At 45.1% G+C, this 24,012-nt stretch overlaps 1 protein-coding gene across 1 annotated transcript; it reads right to left on the reverse strand.

The window, feature by feature from the left end:
* Positions 1 to 583: 583 nt before the first annotated feature.
* Positions 584 to 23,594, reverse strand: atosa (atos homolog A). The gene is made up of 12 exons (XM_085907480.1): positions 22,886 to 23,594; positions 7,574 to 7,758; positions 7,177 to 7,373; positions 6,740 to 6,865; positions 4,887 to 6,651; positions 4,502 to 4,627; positions 4,008 to 4,096; positions 3,390 to 3,486; positions 2,970 to 3,128; positions 2,731 to 2,799; positions 1,636 to 1,835; positions 584 to 1,561 (listed from the first exon to the last, which is right to left on the reverse strand). The coding sequence occupies exons 1-12, from the start codon at positions 22,914 to 22,916 to the stop codon at positions 1,408 to 1,410; spliced, it is 3,198 nt and encodes a 1,065-aa protein (XP_085763606.1). The 5' UTR covers positions 22,917 to 23,594; the 3' UTR covers positions 584 to 1,407.
* Between the last annotated feature and the right edge of the window lie 418 nt (positions 23,595 to 24,012).

A 24,012-nucleotide genomic window follows, 5' to 3' on the forward strand; every position in this document is an offset into this window, starting at 1 on the left:
CTGCATGACACCAAAGTCCACTTTGGCTGATTTTTCTGGAGCTTAATAATGTGATATGATTTAATATATTTTAAAGATATATATATTTTGCATGAATTGGTAAGTTGACTTTAGCTTTATCCTCCTACAAGCTCATTTTAAGTATTGGATTTATGAGGGTGAGATTAATAATACATATTCTTAAATCAGTATAAAGAAAATGATGAAAATGTCAAGATCGTTGTGATGGCTTCTATCAGACTCTTTGCAAAAAATGACAGAGACAGAGCCAATATAAAGATTGCTTTAGAAGATAGATATATTTTTTAGATTTGAATATTAATGTCAAAAATACTATGATATACACTAAATCATCTTGGCATGACAGACATCACAAATTGAAACTGAAATATTAATTTAAATATTAAATAAACAGGATGGTTAGGTAAACTGAAAGTAAACACTTAAAAACTAATTTTACTCTTTCTCTATTGCAACACTTCCAACAAAGTGGTTTTCGTAACAGTACAAAAAGAAATATGACGATTATTTTTTCACTTTCTTTTCCAGTTTGGACATGGGAAAAAAACTAATCCACAGTGCATTTCTTGATGATTTCTGTAATGATCGGTTCACTTTAATTCAGTGCGATTGGATGGTCAATGGTGGTCCTTTTGTGGGGTTTCTTTTTGGTGTGGGTGGGATGGGGGGGGATAATGGGAAAGCGGTTTGCCGCGGCCCACTTCTTCTCCGCTACCCGACACAGCTGCTGCTTCTCCAAGCTCGGGAATCATTAGCCTCTTTTACACAGATGCCGCAAAATTGCCATAACAGAAGATTCGGCTTTGCCTTTATAATTATGTGAAAGAGGCTAGTGAGTCTAAATTAGGCTTACTTTAACTTTTAAAAAGCTGCGTGAAAACAAGCAAAGTTTTTTTTCCTCTTTCAAAAGGCCATGTATTGCATTTGTCAAGTAACTGAGGTTCAACATGTATTTGCCATGTCACAATGAGGTCCAAATCAACAATGCTGTTTAGGGGACTGGTGCACAAACCGTGCTGAATTAGCGAGTCCAACTGGTCCTGGGGACAATCATTGGTCTCGACTCTCCCGCCAGACGCAGGAGTTTGGGAGGGTACACAAACATCAAGAATTCCTTTTAAATATTATAAGGCATTTTCTAGCAGGATCTCAAAACCTTGCACACTCCAGCTGTGAGTCTCAACAAAGTTCATGCACGTCCACAAAGAATTCCATTCTGGCAAGCGTCCCACAAGGGGCTGCACTCCATCATCTGCTGTCCTTCAATCTCTCTTCCAATACAAGTCACAAGCTGACACAATGAATGACTCATGGCTGGCATGGAGGTGCGGCTATGGCCTGCCAGGTGGAGAAGGGTAGTGATGGGATCGGGGAGTTAGTGGAGTGTCAGCAACGGGGCGAGAACGGCGGGTCGATGGGGGATTCGGTGAACGACTGGAGCTCGTAGGCAGCACCGCTGTCCACCTCCATGGACTTCCTGGAAAACAGCAGACGGATGTCCCTGTGGAGGTAGATCTTCCCAGACTTTGAACTCTGGAACCTAGTTGGCAAGAAAGCGAAGATTAGCCACAGACCGAGAACAATCATTGTCGGGCAATGTCAAAGGCTCCTGACCTCAGATGAACGAGGTAGCGCAGAGTGCGTGCCTGGCCCAAACTGAGAGGCTTCCTGTTGATCTGATGGTTGGAGTCCCGCCTGACAGGGACGGAGAACGTCCTCTGGCGTAGAAAGGTCTGGTGTCCCGCTGGCATGGCTCGTAGGTCGTACATCACCACAAACATCTTCACCACCGTCTTGTTCGGGTTGAATAAGGTCTGAGGTAAGCGCAGAACATTGTGTGAGACAGTAAATTACGCAGTGTGCTGAAATATTATTTCAGGACTAAAAAGTCACACTGTGTGGACAAAAGAATCAGAACTGTGCTGACACAAAGTGAATATGGAAGAAAAATGAGGTTGGTTCTCTGCCTTTTGAAGTTTTAAGTGTCCCACTCATACAGGAAGCCTTTCAAATGTTGGAGCGTGTCTGCGGGGATTTTGTGAACATGAGGGAGAAACTGCTGGCTCACAATCTCTGTTCTAGTTCATCCCAAAGGTGTTTGATGGGCTTTTCTACACCAAATTCATCAGACCTTCTGGAACTTACTTGTGCAGTGGGAACAGAAAATTGACTCAAAAACTGTTACCACAAAGCTGTGTAACATTAAAATTGTCCAACGGATGAAGAATCCAGGGTAGCAAAAAGGGGTCTAAATAATTAACTCATAAAATTGAAAAGCTGCTAATTTACAAAAGCGTATAGTTACAAAATCTGAAAAACTATTTCAGACAATAAGGCCATAAGTTAGAATATAAAATTAGACTAATTGGCTCCCGTGAAACAAAACGAAGCAATTATTTCCAGTTAAGATCACTGGAGAGTCTTACATAAAAAAGTTGCACACAAAGTTTGCAAACAATGTTACATTATTTATGGATTTTCGTGACAAGTTCAGCTATTTTTCTGGTGTTGGAGTAATACACCTCCCCATTACAAATGATTACATTTGTCCAACTAATGTGATGAAAGACAAGGCTTAGCTTGAGACGCTGCCACTAGAGGTCTCCAACTACCGTAGTCTCGACATTACTTTGTAATCACTTTGAAAACATTATGCTGATGTATTATGACCCCCCCCCCCCCAGTACAGTACTTAAACGACATTATTACCACTTGAATGGTTCCTGATGGAGGTACTCGGTAGCCCCTTTTCCCCAGCGACTCCAGGTTGATCACACCCTGTGCACGAAACACAAGATTCCTTTAGAATAGGCGTATTTTATGACTTCCTAAGGAAATGCTTTATTGTCAAGGTATAATATAGCATGTTCAGAGCACAACAAAGTCATAAATATAAAATAGTGACGCTGCAGTGTACTGCACAATTATAAATCAACACTGATGTTTACCATATAAGGTGAGGGGGCGTTGTCATCGGAGACACTGTAGAATGACACGTCCACGGGTAAGGTCAGGTGACTGGGGCAGAAGGACCCGCTGGCACCTACTTCGGCCGTGAAACCTTCCACAGTCCCTAAAGGCTCCAGGCGGTAGTTTAACACACACTCCTGCAAGAGTCCATTTTGAGAACACCGTTAATTGTCACATCAAACACATATTTTACACCACGGATTGCGACGCCTAACAAGAATTTCGTATCCATATGCTCGCCACTTGCCTGCCTCACGCAAACCCACGATCAATGGATCAAGTGTGAAATCTCCCAAAATATATTGTTGTGAAATTGTGAATATAAATGCACAATGTCTTCTTGAATGAATTATTGGAGTTATTGCAAAAGCATACACAGAGTGCTATTGGTCCTGTACCTCAAAGTTTCCTAGTAGACTGAGATTGGCAGGTGGAGCACTTGCACTGAACAGCTGCTGAGCGTCATCTGCGTCCTCGTCTCTCTTAGGGCACACCCTGAGGGTTTCACACACACGTACGCACGAACACTTGATTGACCTGTTCACTCCACGAAGGAATTTTAAGGTGATCTCGAAACACGCATTCTGAGTCAAAACTGCTGAGGTGAAAGAAACCCATACATCGATATACAAGCTCTCCAGATAATGGAAAAATAACGAAAGCTGCACAAATGTGTCTGTACGGAGAGAGTCATTAGTGTTGACTGATTTCAAGCTTGGAGAAGAAACTTTGCAAGTAGCTGCTGCATAGAAAGTGGCACGGAGCACACCGCCCACACACGCGGCGAGTAGGCAGTTGCTGCTGCTGCTGCTGCTGCTGAGCTCGCAGAGTTTTGTTCTGGCTGCCATTTTGATGTGCACAAAAGTGAAACCTCACGTCCAGAAGAGCAAAAATTTCTTCTCCAAGCAGTAATAAGACCAAGGCCAGAATCTGCTGCCTGTTCTAATAGATTTCATTTAGATAATGTTTTCAGAAAATAGCTTTTTATGTTTTGATTTGGAAAATCTGAGGGGTACCTTTTCCCAGAGGCCCAGGGCAAACCCTTACAGCCAACCAGAGAGTTGTCCACGTCAAAGTAACCAGATTGGTTTCTCCTTTGAGGAACCTGCCGGAAACACACACAGGACACGATACATAAGTACGCTGCCATAAGGATGATTTAATATAAATATAACTGCGTTCCCTTAGTGTGTACATTTTAGTGATGAGCTCTGAATGAGAAGGGGCATCGTTGTAATGTGACTCACGGCTACCTCCGTTTGAGTGAATCATGCTGCCTTACTCTGCGAGTGAGTGCGTGCTCATCCGCTAACTACAGTTGCCTCGCAAGATACTTCAAAGGCTCCTTCATGATGATTGCATTCTGAGTAACGAACATCACAGATGACGACTGAGCGCGGTTTTAAGGCACATGCGCACGCAATGCAACTGCTGATGCTTCATCCGTGGCTAAAAAGTCTCTGTGTGTTGAGTCATTAAAACTTTTGCCGGTATGTGTGTGATTTCGTACAGGGCTGGAGAGCAAGGGCAGGCCCGTGCATGGGTGGAAGGCTTTGGTCGCCGTGGTATCCAACGAGTGGCGATTCTGCTTCCTCCAGCCGTTGCAGGGCCCCAGGGGAGAAGGTCCGTGAGTTCGCTGGAGAGTGAAAGAAGCAGAGGTTAAAGCACCTGGCAGAGTAAGCCTGCATCGTCTTTGAAAACATGCCCTCGAGCATCATTTTTTTATGTCCGCATTTGTCCTGCCTGGTCATAAACACTCACAAAGAATGGTAGCGGTACTCTCAAGCCATATTTTCTTGTACGTTCCCAACTTTCACGTGTCACGTGCGTTACGAATGGAATCACTACTATGATTGACAGTCTTGCAACTGAGTTTACAGCATGACAATTCTTACCAGGACAGTAGGAGGGGGAGTCAGGTCTGGAGACTGTCTAGGAGTTTGGTTCTCATCCTGGGCCGACGCGTTGGCCCGTGTGGGCGACTGAGGCTTGCTGTTGTTTTTGATTGCGTTACAGCTGAAGGTGGTTCCTTTGCAGGTCTGACTGGGGGGCGGGGCACTTCTAAGCCCGTTCTCGAGCGAGGGAGGGAAAACATGACTGCTGGCTGTGTGGACAGTGAGCTTTTCCTGGGTGGGAGTTTGTAAACGCGGACCAGCGTGCAGCTGGCCTCTGAGTGAAGGTTCTTCAAGTGTAAAACGGGCGCCGTTTCGGGCCCGAGGAGAATGGCAATCGGCCCCCGGGTCGAGCCGGGGTTTGTTTGTGCAAAGAGGCGTGTGGGGGGCGGCGGCGGCGTGCTGGCCCCTGCAAGGTTCGTGGTTGTGGCCATTGGTGTAGCAATCAGGCGAGGTGTCTGGGACGTGTGCGGGCTGCGTGTACGTGCGTATGGTGTGTGTGACCGTTGTTGTGTGCGTATGGCGCAGAGGGCTGCCACACCTGCTGTGGGTAGGCGACAGCGAGGGGACGGACAGTCTTTCCTGGATGAGTCGAGTAATATCGTGCACTGCCTGAGCGATGAGGGAGCCTTCTGGCTCTTTCTCGTCGCGTTTCTCTCTCTCCCGGTATCGCTCCTTCTCCGCGCTCTCATCTCTCGTCTCGGTCAGCCTCAGCTTCCTGCAGGCCGCAGGTTTCGGGGAGGACGTCTCCCGCTTCTGGAAAGATGTGCTGGTGGAGGGTGTGTGGAAAGGGGAAGGCCAAGCATGTCCCACACACTCGTAGGGCGGTGCCTCTGGCTCTTTGGTCTTACTGGCGGCTATGTCGTCATGGCTACTGCCCCACGTGGCTTTGGGGGGGTTGTCTGTGGCAAAAAGGGCCGGGGGAAGCGGCGGTGCCGTGGGGTCGCAGAAGTTGAGCCGCTGTGCGATGCGGGCTATAACTTCCTGTCTCTCCTGTAACAGAGAGCCGATGAGGGGATTGGTTTCGTTCGCCGCGGGTCGCGGCGAGGGACAGCGGGCGGGCTCGGCCAAAGAGAAACTCTTCAAGGCTCGGAGCGGATCGGGGAGAGGAGCTTTTGACCTGTCGCCGCTGTTGGTACTGCACCCGTAATCTTCCAACGGCGATGGGTCCGATGAACCGTTGAGGGACGAGTAAAACCACTTCCCCGGGAGCGGGGAAGGAGAATGGGAGCGCGAGGGCGTGGGCGAGCGGGAGGATCGGCGGAACAGCGGTGAGTCCTGACTTTGGGCGACGTTGACCTGGGGAAGCTCTCCGTTCTGATACGCGTGGTTTTCACCAGGCTCCTGGTTCTTTTTGACGTAAGGGGGTACTGTCGTCGTATGCGGAAGGCTGTTAATGGGAATATTGTTAATGGGAAGATTGGGGATGGGCATTCCGTTGGGAAGGAGGCCCGACATGGAGCTGGAGCTCTTGTTGTATATGTTGGAGCTGTGGTGGAGGTTCTCTTTGCTGGGCTCCTGGCTTTTTCGGAGGGTGGGCAGGCCACCATGGCTGTTGAAGTTTGGGTTGAGGCTGCGGGTCTTGCTGTAGAGCGGGGGAAGGCCGGTGTGGATGCTGCAGGCCAAGGTGGGATAGGTGGGCTGGCGGGGCAGCGACTGGACGCGGACTTGCAGCGCAACACTCTGAGACACGTTAGGGACGGGGAAAATATGTTCGGATGGCGGCTGGGAGAACTGCCACACCATGTCCTCATCGGCAGCACTGATTCTATTTCAAAGGAAATCAAAGTCTTAGTCTCAAATTAAAAAATACAATGCCCGCCGGTGTCAACATATTGCATCGTGTGGAATCCAACCTGTATAAGATGTTTCTGGGCACGATTCCATGGGAGGCACTGAGCCAGGCGCTGAGCTGCGAGAAGAAAACGTACGAGCGCACGGCCAACAGCAAAGTCTTCTCCTCAATGAAACGGTCCCCGCTCCTATTTAAAGAGGAAGGGGGGGGGGGGACAAATTAAAAGGGTGGAAATGTGTCATTGTGTTAGGTTAATGAAAAACTCTTCAGGGATGCGTGTTCACGACTTATTCCAACCAAACTAAGCACAAAAGTGGGTCAACTTTCCAGGCTAATTAACCCGGTGGGTACCAAAGTATTTATTGAGAAAGAATGTGGTTGTCTTTATTCATTTAAATTCTTGTCATCAGTTTTAATGGTAAATGTTGGCTATATGTGTAAGCAAAATGAAATGAATGCACCCAGCCACTTTATGACTAAATGCGCGTTTGCTCTTACTGCCTTGGAACTGGCTGCAAAGTCCATCTCTCCAATAGCAGTGCATCTTGTTTGATGACCGGGTCGCTGATGGGGTCGCTCGGTGGGCACTCGTCGCTATAGCAACAGTCGGGCAGGAGCATGACCTCGATCATGATGGGGATGCTGTTCCTCCAAAGCAGGATCACCTCCGAGCGGGTCCGACGCGCCTGCTGACACTTTTTGACATGGACAAAGGTGGAGAGTGGGTAATCATTAGTGAGTGTCAACACGAGGCCACATGACAGTGTGTATGGCAAAGCAGATAGGGCTCGAGAAAGAGAGACTCGGAAGCCCACTTGGTCTATGAAGATGCAGCGAGGGACATTTATGAGATTTCTAATAAAAAAGCCGATTCATGGCAGGAATGCAGTTCTACCTGTGGCAGTTTATCGTTGCATTCGTGCTTGAGAAGAGGCGGCATGGCCGACTGGGCGGGCGGACAGTGCAGCCCCTCGGTCCTGCCCTTCACCGAATATTCCGGCGTCCGCCCCTCTGTGATGAGCAGGGTCAGGAACACCAGGAACTCCTCCGCGTCATACTCGAAGAACTCCTCTGTCGCATCTAGATAGAGCACAGGAAGTGGCCGGGTCAGCGTTGTCACTATTCTTGATGATTGAATCGGATCCTTCCAGATGCAAAGTTAGCTTTTGAGCAGTCGTTGGTCCAACTCTCACCCAAAGTCACTTTATCGTCATAAATATTAGATTTTACTTAAACCCTCTGTTGCCATTTATAAAGTGAAAACGTAACGCCATAGTCGGATTAGCCTGTGCCAATGCAGAAGTACAGTCTCCATTTTATTAAATACAGAACCTTTCACGGCAATTATCGTCACGAGTTGCACATTCCAATGAAAAGTAAAACAGTATTGCTGTCACTGAGGAAGCAGTCTTGTGCCCATATGTATGTCTGATCCCTTCTAGCCCAAGAGCCCCTTGTGTGCAGCACTCAAACCAGACCTAACATGGACTACGCATTTGGAAAATATTGACAAAAATATCCCATTTCAAATGTGTTCTCATTCTTGTGACTCTTTTATGTTTAACTAAAGCATTTCTTGTTCCTACAGTGTGCGTGGCACAATATTTCCACTTTGGTGGCTTCAAAAGGGAATATATTTAGACCTTCCATGTCAGCTGAGTGTCAGGGCTGATGTCACCACCGTCTGCTGCCTCCCTCACAGACACCACACACACAAAACCGCAAAATAAGCATCCTTTCACCAAGTAAGGTCGAGCTGGGTTGTGCGGTCAGTCCTGAACCGTTCGGAAACAACGACGAGTCTAACAATGACTTTGTTATCAAATGAATGGCTGTTTGTCTATGTGTGCCCTGTGATTGGCTGGCGACCGGTTCAGGGTGTACCCTGCCTACTGCCCGAAGATCGCTGGGATAGTCTCCATGAGGATAAGCGGTTCAGAAAATCTATGGCAGGATCTTGTCATCCCGTAATTTAATTGACAGCAAGGAGCTTTTTTTTTGTGATCATGTTAACCAGTCAAACCAAGATGAGTCTGATGTATTTTTAGAAGTTGAGGAGCTAGGGTAGGAAGCTCATGAGTCCCACATGAGGCCAGCTGACAAGCAGCAGCTTCCCCCTTCACGTGGAGAATGTCTATAAAATGGAGTCAGATATCTACCACACGCAAGGTCCGCCTCTGAGGCTTATGAAGAAATCTGGCGCCCAGCGACGAAGGCGGTCGGCAGCATCTGCATTTTGAATGAGCCGCTCCATCCTTCCAGCTGTCCCATTTACACGCCAGTCAATGCACCACTGTCTTCAGCGCTGTTATCAATGTACCATTTGCGGCTTTGTAAAAGAGGCAAACAACCAACATCCGGTGTCTCTCATTACGATATGGAAAGGCGTCCAAGACATACTTTTAGATCTGGCTGGACCGCAGCCTCAATTTGAACAAGAGCACTCAGGAAGTGCACATCGCTGCCAAGGTTTGAACATTTGTCACCTGTCAAACAATGCAGGCATTTGTTTTGTACATTTTGTTCCCTAACTGTATGATCTGATGAAATTCAACAGAAATGCTAAATGTGATAGTTACATGTTTCTGATGAATGAGCTAATATTTAAAAAAAAAAAAAACTCTTTATGTATTTTATTTTTTAAATGAGCCACGTCAATCTTTTTTTTTTCTTTAAAATTCTAATGACTATTCACAGATGGTGCCATATTATGCTATGTTGTTTCAATTTACGTTCTCTTTCTATAGCATGGAAGCCACCATAAATAAATATCTTGATGTAGTGATTAGAAAAGAATTGACTCTCTATTTCATTGAAGTAATTATGGGTAAGATGAATGCTAAATTCATTTTCACAAAATAGAATAAGTTGTTGATTAATTGATTCATCATTGCCCCACTACTCATGATAAGACAGTCCTCTCGCTATGGTAAAATCTGTAGACGAGGCAAATTAACACCAGTGACGCTTTGGCCAATAAAGAAAAATTAAGTACGGATTTTTCGTTTCTTGAGTATGGAATTATTTACCCATATATATATAGATACGATACACCCGCAAGATCTTTTTTGCAAGCTGAGAGAGACTCTCACAATGTGCTAAGCATTCTGTGTGTGTGTCACACACATTCCTGCGGGGGGAACTCCTCCTCCATGCTTCTGAGCGGCTGCTGCTGCACGTGGAACAAAGCGCAGTCCAACACAAAACATACGAAGGAGGGGATGGCGGTGGGTCACTCTGGAGGGAGAGGGGGGGGGGGGATTCTGTTCAGCAGCTGGTAGAGCGCTTAGATCGTTCGCTTGAATCGAAACGCATTTAATGAGAGCCCGATGATGAGGGTATAAAACAAAGACGGAAGCTGTGGTAATGTACGACATAGGTCATAGCTGGAGGTGACAGTCCATCAACTCCTCTACATTTACGTGCACACACACACACACGAGTGGGCCGTTCCCATCCATCCTCCTAAAGGTACCGCTTTGTGACGCAAGCGACAAACGACGCAACGGAATATCAATGATGGCGGCTGATATGATCAATGGCGATAAAAAGGAAAAAGAACAATAACCACGTAAACACGCGCACACACAGGGCGCCACTTGGTGTCAGATTGCGGCTTTTCAGGAGGACACATTCTTGGGTGCACGCACATTACTACCCCGAAGGCGTGCGTGATACAAAAACACCCGTGAATACTAACAAATACGGGCACAGTGACACACAAACACACTCTTTGAGGCACGCCTTCATACTCACATGGGAGCTGGACAAATTGTTAGTGATTGAAGGTTTGGGGGGGGGCCCCAGCGTGCGCATACATGAGCGCTGTCATTCTTTAAGGCGTCATGCTTGAATAGAGCATTCTGGTGAAGCCTACACGCGTACAACACACAAAGACACAAACAAAGACACACACACATCTTGAAGGGAGGCTGGATGGGAGGTGATCGGGATGCAGGACGGCACAAAGAGACAGATTGGCGGGAAAGCTCCCGTTAGACATAAAGAGAGAGCTGTGCTCAACGCTCACTAAGACATTTAGTGCTGCTGGGAAAAAAACATCAATATGGCCCACACAAACTGAGAGAGTCTCGTCGTCGATGGAGAGATTTACAGTTGAAAGCACATCTCTTTGTTATGCTGTTTGGGTAATTCGCCACTGGTACATTGATGAAATAATCCACATTATTTATGAATGATTAAGCCTTAGCAGGGTTCAATGTTCAGCACTAGGCCTCTTGTACCCGTGACCCAAAACAGTGTTATTATCTCTATAATGTGTAACCGGCCTACACTCGAGGTATAGAACTACTTTGTGTATCATTAAGTCAGTTTTCTCGTTTTTTGGGGTCTTTTTCTTAGTCTTTGTCCATGTGAGTGTGGTCTAAACTAGATGACACTCCTCAAAGTAGACTTCCACTTTGGCACCATTATCACATTTTTTTTATTCTTTCAACTACCACATTTTCATGAGTTTGAATTGATCCCGTTAATTGAGACCCTCGGTCGGGGTCAATTGGACACGGAAACTGAAATTTATGGCCTCGTCTTTGGTGTATCATGTTTGCAGTTAGCTGTTGCATTGATGTCTGTATGGTCAAAACAGACTAAAGAGTAACGTCTCAAGTCAATAACCAGTCACAATGCCCTATTTCTCCACATTTCTTATATCATAGGGGGAAGTATCAGTTTGCTTGCTTTATGGCTTCAACGTGATCGCAGGACTTCATATACCAATATCCTCGCTGGTATATGTGTAAAAAATCAAGCCGGTTTAATCCGGGACTTTCTTTTAAGACTCAGATGTGAATGCGGCTAATGCGTCATGCTATCTTCACATCAAGCTAACGTGCGTAGCTGAGTCTTTATTGTTCCCAATTGTACCATTGCGAACGGATGGTAAGAGGCTTGGATAAACGCATCCTGCTACAGATGCGGATTATACAACGGCACAGAGCAACACTTGAGCCTTGCCATTCCCACGTGCCCGCGACCTCTCCGCTGTTTATTTCCACGAGGCAAATACGAATTGCGTAACAGGTCAGATTTAGATTAGGGCTTTTTATTATTAGAGGCTGTGACCGCCTGCCACCAAGTGTGAGCTGGAGTCCTGCCTGTAAATGGGCCTCTTTGGCCACGACGCAAACACGCACCTCTCCGCTGTCTTTGTGTCCCCGGCCGGCCGGGCAGGCCAGCAGCAGATCAGTGCAGTTACTATGTGGGATGGAAAATGTCCTCCAGGATGGTAAGCGGGGGGTCAGCTTCGGTAGCTAACACGTTATTTAGAGCCAACACGGCAGCGGTGCACACTGTAGGGCAATTTGTCATCGCTGAAGAAGCCAAACGTGATTCTCATTTGTTGCAAAACCAAGCAAATAATCCAAATTCAGCATTTTGAACACAACGGCGTTTCTACTTTAACACAAACAGATGGGACGATAGAAGACACGCAAGCACACGCACACTTTGATACAAACTGGCCCATTAATCCAAGCAGGGTGGACAAACAATTGTCCTGTTCTTCATTGGGTAAGCTGCAGCACACAATACTTCCTCACTCTACACTCCCAGCTAATTTGAATATTGCTTAGAGAAGACTCCCATTCCGCTTGGTTGAGATCTCTTATTTGTTTATGAGCACAATTCATTCAAATGACACCGAGAGCAGCAGCAGCAGCTCCAAGTCTCGCCAGCACACGATCAAAGTCAAAAGCACTGTCGGGGCTTAACTGCACTGCATCTGCTCGAATCAAAGGGCTGCACAATACTGATAATAACGTGCGGTCGGGGAGTGACGAGGCGCAGACCGCAAAGAGAGAGATAAAAAGAATAAAAGGTCTGAGCTGATGCTGGGCGAGAAATCATTGCCTATTTGGACATTTCGAAAAGAAAGAACAATGCCAATTTGCATGAACAAAAACAATCAACGTCTGTGATCACTGACCGGATGTTGACCGACAGACAATCAATCTGGTTGCTGACACTTGGTTCATTCAAACAAAGTGGTGGCGAATAACAAGGCTTCTTTGGCCAGTGTTCATACAGAAGGAACCGCAGAATGGTACAAAACGGGCCTTCATCAAACTTCTTTCTTATAATTCTTAATTTAGTGCCATCCAAATTGCAAGTCAACAAATCTGATACGAAGAGGGGAAAATTAGCTGGGCGATTTGATGTCTCAATTCTGTGTCGAAAACGGCGTTTCCTGCTGTCTTTTACAGACAGGGTCGAATGATTCTTACAATATTGGCTTTTCGCAAGCAATCAATCTTATCTTTTTGCAATTCTAATTCCTCCAGGTGCTGCATCGGGACATTTATCTAGCTTTGCATACAAAGAAGGAGCTCAGACGTTGATTGTCCGGATAGTCATGCACCATCACCACGAACAACACAATCGGAATCAGAATTTAAAGCATCTTTAGAGATCAAAACCCAAACAAAGCTTGACCATCATTCGTCTAGTGTGACATAATCATAGATACATCCATACACACACATGTCTCTTAAAAGAACATAGAGAAGCAGAGTGGGAGATTACCCTGACAGTGCTTCCATGCCAAATCTTCTTACTGCAGCCCCTGGTGAGATAAATATAGACAACTTTGTAGTGCTCACGATTTCCCCCCTCTAACTCTTGATTTCAAAGCACGCTGCTCTGATAACTCTCTGGGATGCGTGCAGGCTCCGCCCTTCCTCTCCAAATTAAATTCATTTATGCGTAACAACAATAAACCACTTATTACTAGCGGCTAGCTGGCTAAAATTTGCAATCTGAAGGTCAAAGTCACATTCAAGGGGATACTAAATACTTATGAATTTGCATAAAACAGGGATACCCGCTTTAAAAAGAGGTCAGCCAGACAAAAAAAAATAGAGTCTGCAAAGTGTGCTATAATGCTTGATCCTCGGAGCATTTTGATGAAAGCTTGTCACACATATAAGTCACATTGAAGCCACTTAAAAAGTTGTGGAAAATGTTTCTTCTTTAGAGCCTTGCAACTGATACAGTACATCTAGTCAGAAATGTGCTTTTTCATGAAATAAAAGAAGTGTTAAATACTGCTGAATATATTCTACTTGAAACAATTGTCAGAGTTTCCCCTGTGGCGATGCTCGACAGCCCTTTTCCTTTTCACGTCTTGACATAAAAGAGGATCTTGCGAATACGAACTGACTTGAACACAAGCGGAGAGCAGTCATCAGGGGTCACACCAGATTAATAACCTGAGGGCAAAAATGGATGTTACCACGGCAACAGGGACGTTGCGTTAAACACTCCCATCACGGTGATTAAAGGAGTGGAAATGAAAAGCGCATGTTGCAATCTGTAACTGACAGCGGCGGATTGAGCGTTTTAAGGACAGCCGAGGCCCGGGTTGTGTTGTGGCTAAAGGCTGCGCTCCAGAAACAATTGTACTGAAGTGATTACAGCACGTCGATGTGTTTGGGCTGCTCGTCAAAAAATGTCCTCATCGGTAGGAGTGCATCTTTTTCTTTGTGTGGTTTGACTGCAGCAGCTGCCCTCCACCCTGTTCAACGTGACACTAACAAGACGTCATCTTCGAGCTCACCTTTCCTGTTTTCGTCCACTTTGTGCCAAAGCAATTAGAACAATGGAAGTGGAAGTGCGGCCTACATGCAAAATGACATGCCCAGCCCGAGACTCGTCCTTACAGACAACCCGGGTGAAATGTCAAATCTGACTCAACTTCTGGTTGTTAGTAAAAACACCGAACTGGTTGTCAAGCTATACAAGACATTTTTAAATGTTCGGGGGGGGGGCTTATGGTCGTTTAGAAGAGAAAACAAACAAAAAATGGTCAAATAAACTCCTCCAAGAATCAAACCCCGTTGTAACACATTTCTCACCGCAAATTCTAGAAGTCGCTCCCAGAATGGTTCCTATCTGAGATCCCTACGGAATAAAGTGGATTAAAATTTCATCCGGCAAAACCTCAACAAATTCACTTTGTCAACTACTAGTTGGTAGCAGAACGCAAAAAGTCTTGTCAAGTTTGGCAGCGGCTGCTGTTTCATTTGCACAAATGCTACTTCAAAACCATTAACTCGGGGACACAAGTCCCACGCTGCAATACAAAGGGGCAGATTTTGAGCACTCATAGCAACAAGCTCTGATTGGTTTAGGAGTCCGGGTACAGTTCCATCTGAAGAGAACCCTTCCTCTGTTTTGTCAACTCAGCTGCCATTGTTCTCTGTTCACACACACACTTTGTCCTCACTCACACCCGCCTGCAATTGTTAGGCACAATCAGCAGTTGTTTGTCAGCTGAGCAATAAAACACACGCAACTGAGGTCACATGACAAATGAACCATAAGTCACTCGCAGGGGAGAAAAATACAAGTTTTCACGAGACAACAGAAAACTCAGCTGATGTGGAAAAAGTTGTCTGTCGTCTCCTGTTCAAACCAGACAGTGCTAATCTGGTTTAGATCAAGGGCGACCAAAAAGCTACACTCATAATTAAAGAGTAAAAACCTGTAATTTAACTCAGAGGATCCATTCTGAGTACATTCAAATATATCCACTTAAACGTGTCCAGAATCAACAGTTGAGAATGACATGAAGACAAAAGTCTTTTTAAGGTTAGGCAAGTGTGTTAGGTTTCCACATTTCCACCCAACAGGATCAACTTGTCATGGAGTTCCGCAAAATACTCTCCCAGAGTGACCTCAAAACAAAAGCCAGAATGTTTCCAGTTAATATTTTTGTAATCCCGATGGGAATAGAAGGAATTTAGCCTATTTAGGCAGTGGCCAAACACAAAAGAGGCATGAGTGGCTCCCGAGTCTACACGGATGTCGGTCCTTTTTGGTTGTCAACCGGCATGGCAACTCAAAGCATGGCAACTGCTTAAGCTACATAAAGGCACCAATTATAAACTGTCAGTAACATTTTCCAACTCTCTGCACGTCACAGTTCTGTATTAACGGCACAGACGCTGAATTGGGAAATTCCGTCAACAAAATAATTTTTCCACCGTGAGTAGTTGTGTCAAAACCCAGATGTGATGGTGTGTAAAGTTATTTGCAATTTCGGGACAAGAGTGCAAAGATTTAACACCCAAATTGAATGCAATTGTCGCTGACTGACAACTATTTTAAACATTTTTAGAGTTGATGCTTACAAAGTAATCTTGTGTAAATTTAAGAATGAAAAAACATGACTGACAAATGGCCTATATGTACAATGATTATGACATTCACTTTTTCCACATCCTCTCATTAACTGTAACCGTCATTGTGGTGTGAACCTGACATTATGACCTTGAAATCCTTGCAAGACGCATTACTCAGAGTCTCAAAAGCACTTAATGGGGCGAGAGTCCCTTTCTTAAGTTATTTTATGCAATGTGAATAAGAAGCAAGCGAAGACAGATAAAGAGCACAGAAGGATTACGTGTCCCCATCATGCAGACTTATCTCGAACAAATATTCCATAGAAATCACATCCCGGTATTCTATCGTATTAATAGGATGAAAACATGGAAGAGTTTTTCTTTTTTTACCGTGCAAAGTACTGATAAGAGTCCAACCACATGGGCGGTTTCTTTGCTGTTTGCGTCCCTGGTGGAAGCAGCAGGTTTGATGGTGTGTTCAAAACACTGGGGCAGTGGGACACACGGGTCTGCGCCTGTAACCAGAGCCAACCTCAAGCGTGAACGCATGGGCCTATGACCTCGCCGCCGCTTCTTATGCCAACTTCTAGAAAGGGGAGAGCGAAGCAATCCGAGCGACGTCGGAAAGCGTGTCACTTGTGGAATCGACACGAGATAGCGGTTGCCGGCTACCTTAGACACGACCTTAAACTGAGACACAAGCTCCGCCACGTAACAAAATAAACTCGCAAGTCAAGGTACCACTGAGCTAGCCTTCTCCTGTCAATTACAAAATTTATTGAACAATTTAGAGCTCCTATTACCAAAGTGCTATCAAAGGATAAAAGGAAAAAACTGACCAATAAAAATCAGCTGAGTACAGGGGAAAAAAAAAAGAACATTAACCTCGTAGAACAGGATAGACTTACTGTCAGCTAAACTGGTGGGAAGATGAAGATCTACAGGGTCGGTGTCTCCCAAAAATGCCCCGGCCGATCGGTTTGTCTGACTTGACGAGATTGGTGTGAATGAACAAGTGTTAAGGGGATGGCGGTTTCAAATGTACTGTTGCTAATAAACAATGTGCTCAAGGCTTCCAAAACGAGTCCCCGAGGTGCCCTCTGTTCACCGTGCAACCATGATTCTGCTGTGAGAAGAAGCTACATGGTCACACTGGGAGACAACAAAAACAGATCATGAACTGCCACTTTTAGATTTTGCCTTATTAATTATAATTAGGACAGGGATAAGTAAGTGCCCTTTCTGCGCTCTTGCATTCTTGGTCACCAAAGAGATGTTGGCCCTTTCATGCCCCCCCCCCCCTTTAAATCCTCCAATCGTCTTTCCGACCCTATCCCTTCAAAGTTCAAACTATCATGTGCAAAACAAAAAGCAGTAGGACAAAATGATAGAAGCGGAAAGGGACATTCCAAGAAACTGTAATAAGGGCAGTGTTGCACAAGTCTGGCCATGTTTATCAACTTAGTATGCCACGATATCCTCCGAAGATAAAAGACAAAAACGGTTACATGTTCTTTCTAAGTAGCAGGTGAAAAAAATCTCAATTAAAATGTTTTCTGTGAAGAAAGCAACGCTGTGTTTTTCTAATCAGGTCTGTGCTGGAAAATACAATTAAAAATCTGCTTTTAATCTGGAAAACAATGATCGACATTGTTGCCTTTTTTCCCAAATGACCCAAACCAGTAACTGAATTATAATTTATCAATTTGAAACAATGTAACCTTGTTCTACTCAACAGAAAATTCTTTACATTTTTTTTCCAGCTCGCAAACTTGCCCAACACACAAAAACCATTCCAAAGACAAACCTAAAAACACAAAAACCTAAGAATCATTAGGCAACAGCCGCTCCACACCTTGAAAATAATAACTCCAGATGGCTGTTCCTGCTGTATAGCGATGACATCACAAGACAAGCGGTGGCAAGCTGGCAGCAGAAAGATGACCCATGCTGGTACTTTCAGCTTTAACCAGTCCGCTGCTTGTTAACGCCACATAAGATGTCCCATTATTCCGCAAGCGATTAACGCACTGGGAAGACTGGGAGGTCCAATCCCTTGCGGTGACCACGCAGGACTCGGCTACTTAAGATCGGACTTGTCACAACATCGTCAGGGATAAACGCTGGCCCAAGATTGACCTTCATTAGGCTCTTGCAGTGCCAGTGAAAGCATTTTTCCGCCTTTGAGATGAGCGAGACCATAAAATTGCACATCCTTGGCAGCGTTACAGTTAAAATGGTCTTGTGGGAATTTCACAGTGCAAAATGTTTTAGTTAGGTGAAGCTACATTCGGGAATAGTGGTCAAACGGCCTGTGTTGCCTGAAGCTCCTACTCTTCATCAATAGCAAAACGGAAATCTTTGCAGGAAAATACACCTTCAACACCTGTTGTAGTTGCCTCCTGTTGTGGGATAAATCACCACCGGAGGAACCGGTCCAAACAATACGGGACGAGACAGGTGCTGTGTACGTCACTCTGTGTTATCTGGGGCTCTTTGTCAGTGAGAGTGCAGAGTCGCTGATCCGCTTGCATGCGTCTGGGACATCTCAGGGCAGCTGTAATCTGGCCGAGGGGAGGACAGAAGGTAGGCAGGCAGGCAGAGGAGTGGAGTCGGGTGCGGGTGGGGGGTGGGGTGGGGGGGCTGTCTAACGGTCCAAAGCAGAAGGCATCGCCATACAAACACAACAAATAAGAGATGGTGCCAGCTGACCGGCTGGACCACATTCACACAGAACTGATCTAGATCTTTTTACTTTTCAAGATGTGTCCCCTAAACATGTTCCAAGAAATGTGTCTACACAAAAAAAGCTAAAACTGCCATCACAAGATGTCATCAAAACACTCTCAGAATATTAAATCAATCAAAACCTGGCTGGTTCTGTCTTAGCGTTTGGTTTCACACCCAAGTAAGGCTTCTTGAGTTCTGAAACATGAGAATATGAAGCTTGTGTGATGTAAACATACTCACAACAATGGCAGAGAGTTGAAAAAAGAAAGTTCTCTGACTTGCTTTAAGTATTTTTGATACAGATTGATGTTGTTCTGCTGGTCTGTCTTACAATGATGGACACAGCCTAGAGTACTTATGTAGCACCAAGTAAAAAATGCAGTGACAGTTCCAACTGTGTCAGACGGGGCTTGTACACAGTATCAAACCTACTGGTACTTTGGCTAAAGAGGTTATGAGATCTAGCAGGCTAAAGGCTCTTCTCCAGTAAGTGATTCAAGCAGTCTGGGGTTTTCTTTATGTGCCATGTAAACAGCGGTCGGTCGAGTTGCAATGGTTCTTAGGAGCAAACTGTTGAAGGCACACTCCCACACTGACCTGACTCATCGCTCAACCCGCAGCAAAACAGGAGGGTCAGATGACTCCAGTTAGCACGGCATAAGAGCTCATGTTGTGCCCTGAGTAATTTAAGCGAAGCCCGCAACATGCAGAGACCTGCTGCAAAATCTTGGAACAAATTGAGATTGTTTGTTCATGATTTTTGATTTGTTTGACTTTGCTCCCATTTTCATGGACATTAGATCTGGATCTATTTAGATTCAATGTTATGCTGAAATATAAAATCTTCATCTTTTGAAGTTTGTAGGTCAGCACTTGTTGGCAGATGGGAGATTTGATGATTCCCTTCACCTTGACCAGTTCAGTTCCTCTTTTAGAAAAACAGTCTCAGAGCATTCAGGATGTACTTTCTTGGTAATATGCTGTGTTGTTTTTGTTCCATGAATACTTTTGGGAATTGAGACCAAATGGCTCTATCCTGTTCTCATACAACAACTCATTTCCCCACATGCTTTTAAGGAGATAGACAGGCATGTATTTGAAAATGAACTTTGACCATGGTTAAATATATTTTGTTTATGTAAAGCAACTTACACACGTTCTTCTTTTCTAGTTCGGTTACTTTGCAACAATCTCAAATACATTTGCCAAAAGTACGCCTGCTAATGCGTGACACTGCTTGTTTTTTGTGGACCAAGCTTTTGTGCCAAGGTAGGTCAACCGCAGGAAATATCCTGCAAGATCAGCTGAACTATATCTCCATGTAATAGCAATAACCTTAATATCTGACAGAAGAGGACCGAGTAGTATTTTACAAAAGTCTGCAGATGTGCAGAAGCAGCCAGATCCTTAGGTCCCGGTCCATACATTTGGGTCGTTGTCATTTTTTAGAATTGCATCCCCCAAAGAAAAACACAACACACCTTTAAATGCTCACAAGAATCTCGCGGCACAAATTGGTGATTTTAGTAGCCTTTAAAAAAAAAAAAGGGTGGAAATTCAAAGGAATACAGACAGATTAGCAACTATTTTCTAAATACAGCAACAATCTTCCTTTTTAAATACAACACACTTCTGGACAAGTCCAGGCAAGTCCCCCTCCAGCCTAACACTGCCTGGGGTGGCTCAAATCAGTGGCCCAGAGTGAGAGGTCCTACTCTGCACTCCTCCTTCATGCTAAGCAAACACCGCAGTGCCTTTTTGTGAGCAACGGCGGCGGGGCAAGGGGTACAGACAAGAGAAGGCGTCTGAGCATCACGACCGAGTTCACCCGCATGGGAAGAGTACGGCATGTCCTAAATTAACAACAGCGCCCCGCTGACTGCTAGCCGTGGCGTAGACTTACCACCGTGGGCCGGCATCTACTGGCACAAGCTGTCCTAATTGGAACACGGCAGCCAGCGACGTGCCAAGATGACACGGTGATCGTCCACGACGGACGGGCAAAGCGCAGCCCTGAGGAGCCCGTTTGTACTTCTACAGTTTTGACTGAAAACATAGACATGTATATACATGACAACAGCTCTTTAGAGCTTTAAACTGCCAACATTTGAAAGGCAAAACATTGCCGCTTGTTTGCATGAGAACGGCAATTTGGAGCCGTTCAAAGGACAACATTTGAAACTGAAAACGTGGTTATTAGTTTACATGACAACACCATTTTGGAGCCCTTAAAAGGGCAACATTTGCAAACCGGCCTTAAGGCACATTGATTTACATTTGATTAGATTTTAATGCTTCACGTACAGATGATAAGAATGAACCGGAAACATGTCCGGATTTAAGTCTGAACACTCAAAAAGCAAAAAAAAAAAAACAACGACACTGTAGTATCTGTGACTTTGAGAGCATGAAAGTTTAAAAGAAGGCCTGACGATTCCCCAAGCAATCAATGGAATAACCGAAAGGATCATCAATTGCCCAAAAGTGTGTTTACGACAGCCTTAATTACACATTTCTTTTATGACTGTTTGTTTAGCAAAGCAATAGAAGGCGCGCCGCGTCGATCCTTGACCACTTGTCGGGGACAGGACAATACGTTCTAATGAGCGCTCACGGGGCGTTGAATCAATCACAGGTCCAGTGGGTAATGCGCAAATACATAAATAGGGGAATACAAATCACCACTCAGCAGGGAAATGGCACAACACAGACGGGCTACCTCTTGGGGGTCAAGACTCGGATGTCTACACTGTTGTTGAAGAAAACATCAGATGGCTTGAAGGAGTGAGAGAAGCTATCTAGGTGAAGATGGAAAGACCTTCTCTAAACACGACACCACCTATCTCCCTTCACAGACAGAGCCGCACTTTCACCCATTCCATCGGAATTCAATTTGGCCCACAACAAACAGTTCTCCTTGACCGCAGGGGTGTCCCGCTACCTTTTCGCAACGGAAGGGAATATTAATGAGGGAGTTTCCGCTTAATGACTTGTTGGCCAACAAAGGCGTCTCAACGATGGCCGTTCTGCATCCCAAAAGACCGATACCGTTGGTATCTCGTCCGTTGAGCATCCATGCGGGTGGGGTTTCTGCACGTGGTGACTCCCTCATTAATATTCTATTCAATTGTAAAAAAGGTCGTGGAGCTGGCTCAGCAAGTCAGAAGTGTGTGGTTTTTTTTTTCAATTCTTTGTTGGAGGCAAAATTGAGCCTTGCATTGAATTGAACAAGCTATGTAAAAATGTTCTGATTGACTTGCTTAAGTTATTGGGGATTTGTTGTTTTGGCGAGGGATGTTCTACATCATTTTTTTTCAGACGGATACCAGTATGATTCACTCCGAGTACACACGGTTATTGAGTTTTGTACATAACATTTCATTTAACACAATGACAAAAATTACAAACAAAGACCTTTCTTTCTGATGTGGATGATGCACCGATGTGTCAAACTGCTGCAAAAAGAGAACTTACTTGATGTCAGACTCCTTTCTGGCCTTTAGTATCTGCACCTGGTATTGGGAGTTTTTAAAAGTACACGAAATCTTGAAAAAAAGGCTGCTATCACTACTGGCTCATCCCTAGTTTCGGTCCTGCCCACAGCAATAAACTAGTGCATTTTCACCTTACTAGTAAAATGTAATCTATCGCTCAATCAGTCGTGGTCATCACGGTGGCAAATAACAGCCGCTATCACCATCTTATTGTTCCTCCCAGTTGATCCAGCAAGCAAAGCTGCATTATATAGGAGGCTATAATTAACCTCCAACTCTTTCTATTTATTTTCTCCATCACATCATCTCCTTCCACATAAAAGAAGCCCTCAAAAGGTATTACAAGTCAGAGTGACAGCAGAAGATGCATGTCACCAACACAACCGTGTGCCTTTTATAACCTCATCAAAACACACAGGGCCACCAAGTGATTGACTGCAGCTAATCTCATCATGGCACTGTCACCGGAGTACAATCAATCACTAAATGCAGAGTTTTCATGATCAAGAATGCAGACGCTGTCACCAAATGAGCGCCTGGGTGGAATTCACATCATCACAAACAGGGTGTCCCCCCACTTGTCCCGGTTTCACCCTAATCACTGCTGCAGACATGGAAACAGGTTGCCCAGCATAAGGCGGACCTCTTTGCCACAACAGGGCATGCAAACACAAAAATGAGGCAAAGCAAAACAAACAAGCTGACATGGATCAGCAGAAATGGGTGTCCATGAAAACAGTGAAGCAACACAGTGACATCATCATCACGTCTCTTGGAAACTATTCTAAACACATATAAGGTAACACGGTGACATCATGTCTTTTCGAGAGGTGTTCAACCTACCTCTCTCGGGCTTCATGTTGTCCAGTGTCATCAGGCTTGCTGGGTCGTCTCCCCCCCCCTTCGCTTCTTTCGACAGCAAACAGTAGACACGAAGCCGCGTTAAGCTCGGCGTGAACGACCCCCTTTGCGGTGCAGCCTGGCTGGGGATGGCTTGGCCCTATCCCGCTACAAAGCGTCGCTTTGGTAGCATGCTACTGTACCCTGCCATTTTGTTCGAAAGACACCTGCGCGCCCCGCGACTAACAGCCGTACCTCGCTCGGGGTAATAATGGAGACTGTGGTCACCAAGTAGCTTTGTTGAAGCGACAGCCTCTCTCGTTAAACAAACAGGCGAGCTGGCTAGAGTGACAGCCCCCTTTTAAATTCCACCACCCGAGGCATGATTTAGTCGTAACACAGCTAGCTAACTTCAACTACGACTCGTACGTGATCAACGCGTCTTCTTCGTTGGTCGCCATCGACTTAGCTGCTGTTGACTCCTCATCTCAAAACTTTTCTCTTCCACAAAAACAACAACAAAAATGGCACGACTACGCTCGGGCTAAAGCTAACGTTTCATTCGCGACGAAAAGCTGGCGAGCCAGTCGACTGAACGCTAAACGTACGATTTGTTCAAAGCAAATACGGATGAAAGGAACACAGTCAGCCTGCCTCGTCGTGATGCTTATTACAGTCTGACCTCTCTTCTTCTTCCTCCTCCTCCTCCTCCTCCTCCTCCTCCTCAACACACACACTCCTCCATGGGTTCTTCCCTCCCCACTCTTGTCAAAACTAGTGATGGGTCATTGTGAACGAGCTGGCACAAAGGAACGATCTTTTGTGCATTTAAAAAAATAAATAATAATAGTGTTATTTATCATAAATAACGAAAAGGTAAAATAACTAAACACATAAATGACCTGTCAGGCTCATCTTAAGAGCAATGTTTTAACGGTAACGTAGAACAGCATACTTTGATACAAACAGCGCACGTGTTAAATATCAGGTTCAATGTTGAAAACTCTGGAATCTGTGATATTTATTTTAGTTACAACAAATATTAGACGAGATTCATGCGACCAGAATCAAAAACACTTTTAATTAGACATGTTGGGGAGCCAAACTACATGTTGGGGGAGCCAAAAGAG

This window comes from Syngnathus leptorhynchus, chromosome 3 (genome assembly GCF_054491065.1).
Source record: "Syngnathus leptorhynchus isolate UIUO chromosome 3, UIUO_Slep, whole genome shotgun sequence".
In the NCBI taxonomy this organism is placed as follows: Eukaryota; Metazoa; Chordata; class Actinopteri; order Syngnathiformes; family Syngnathidae; genus Syngnathus; species Syngnathus leptorhynchus.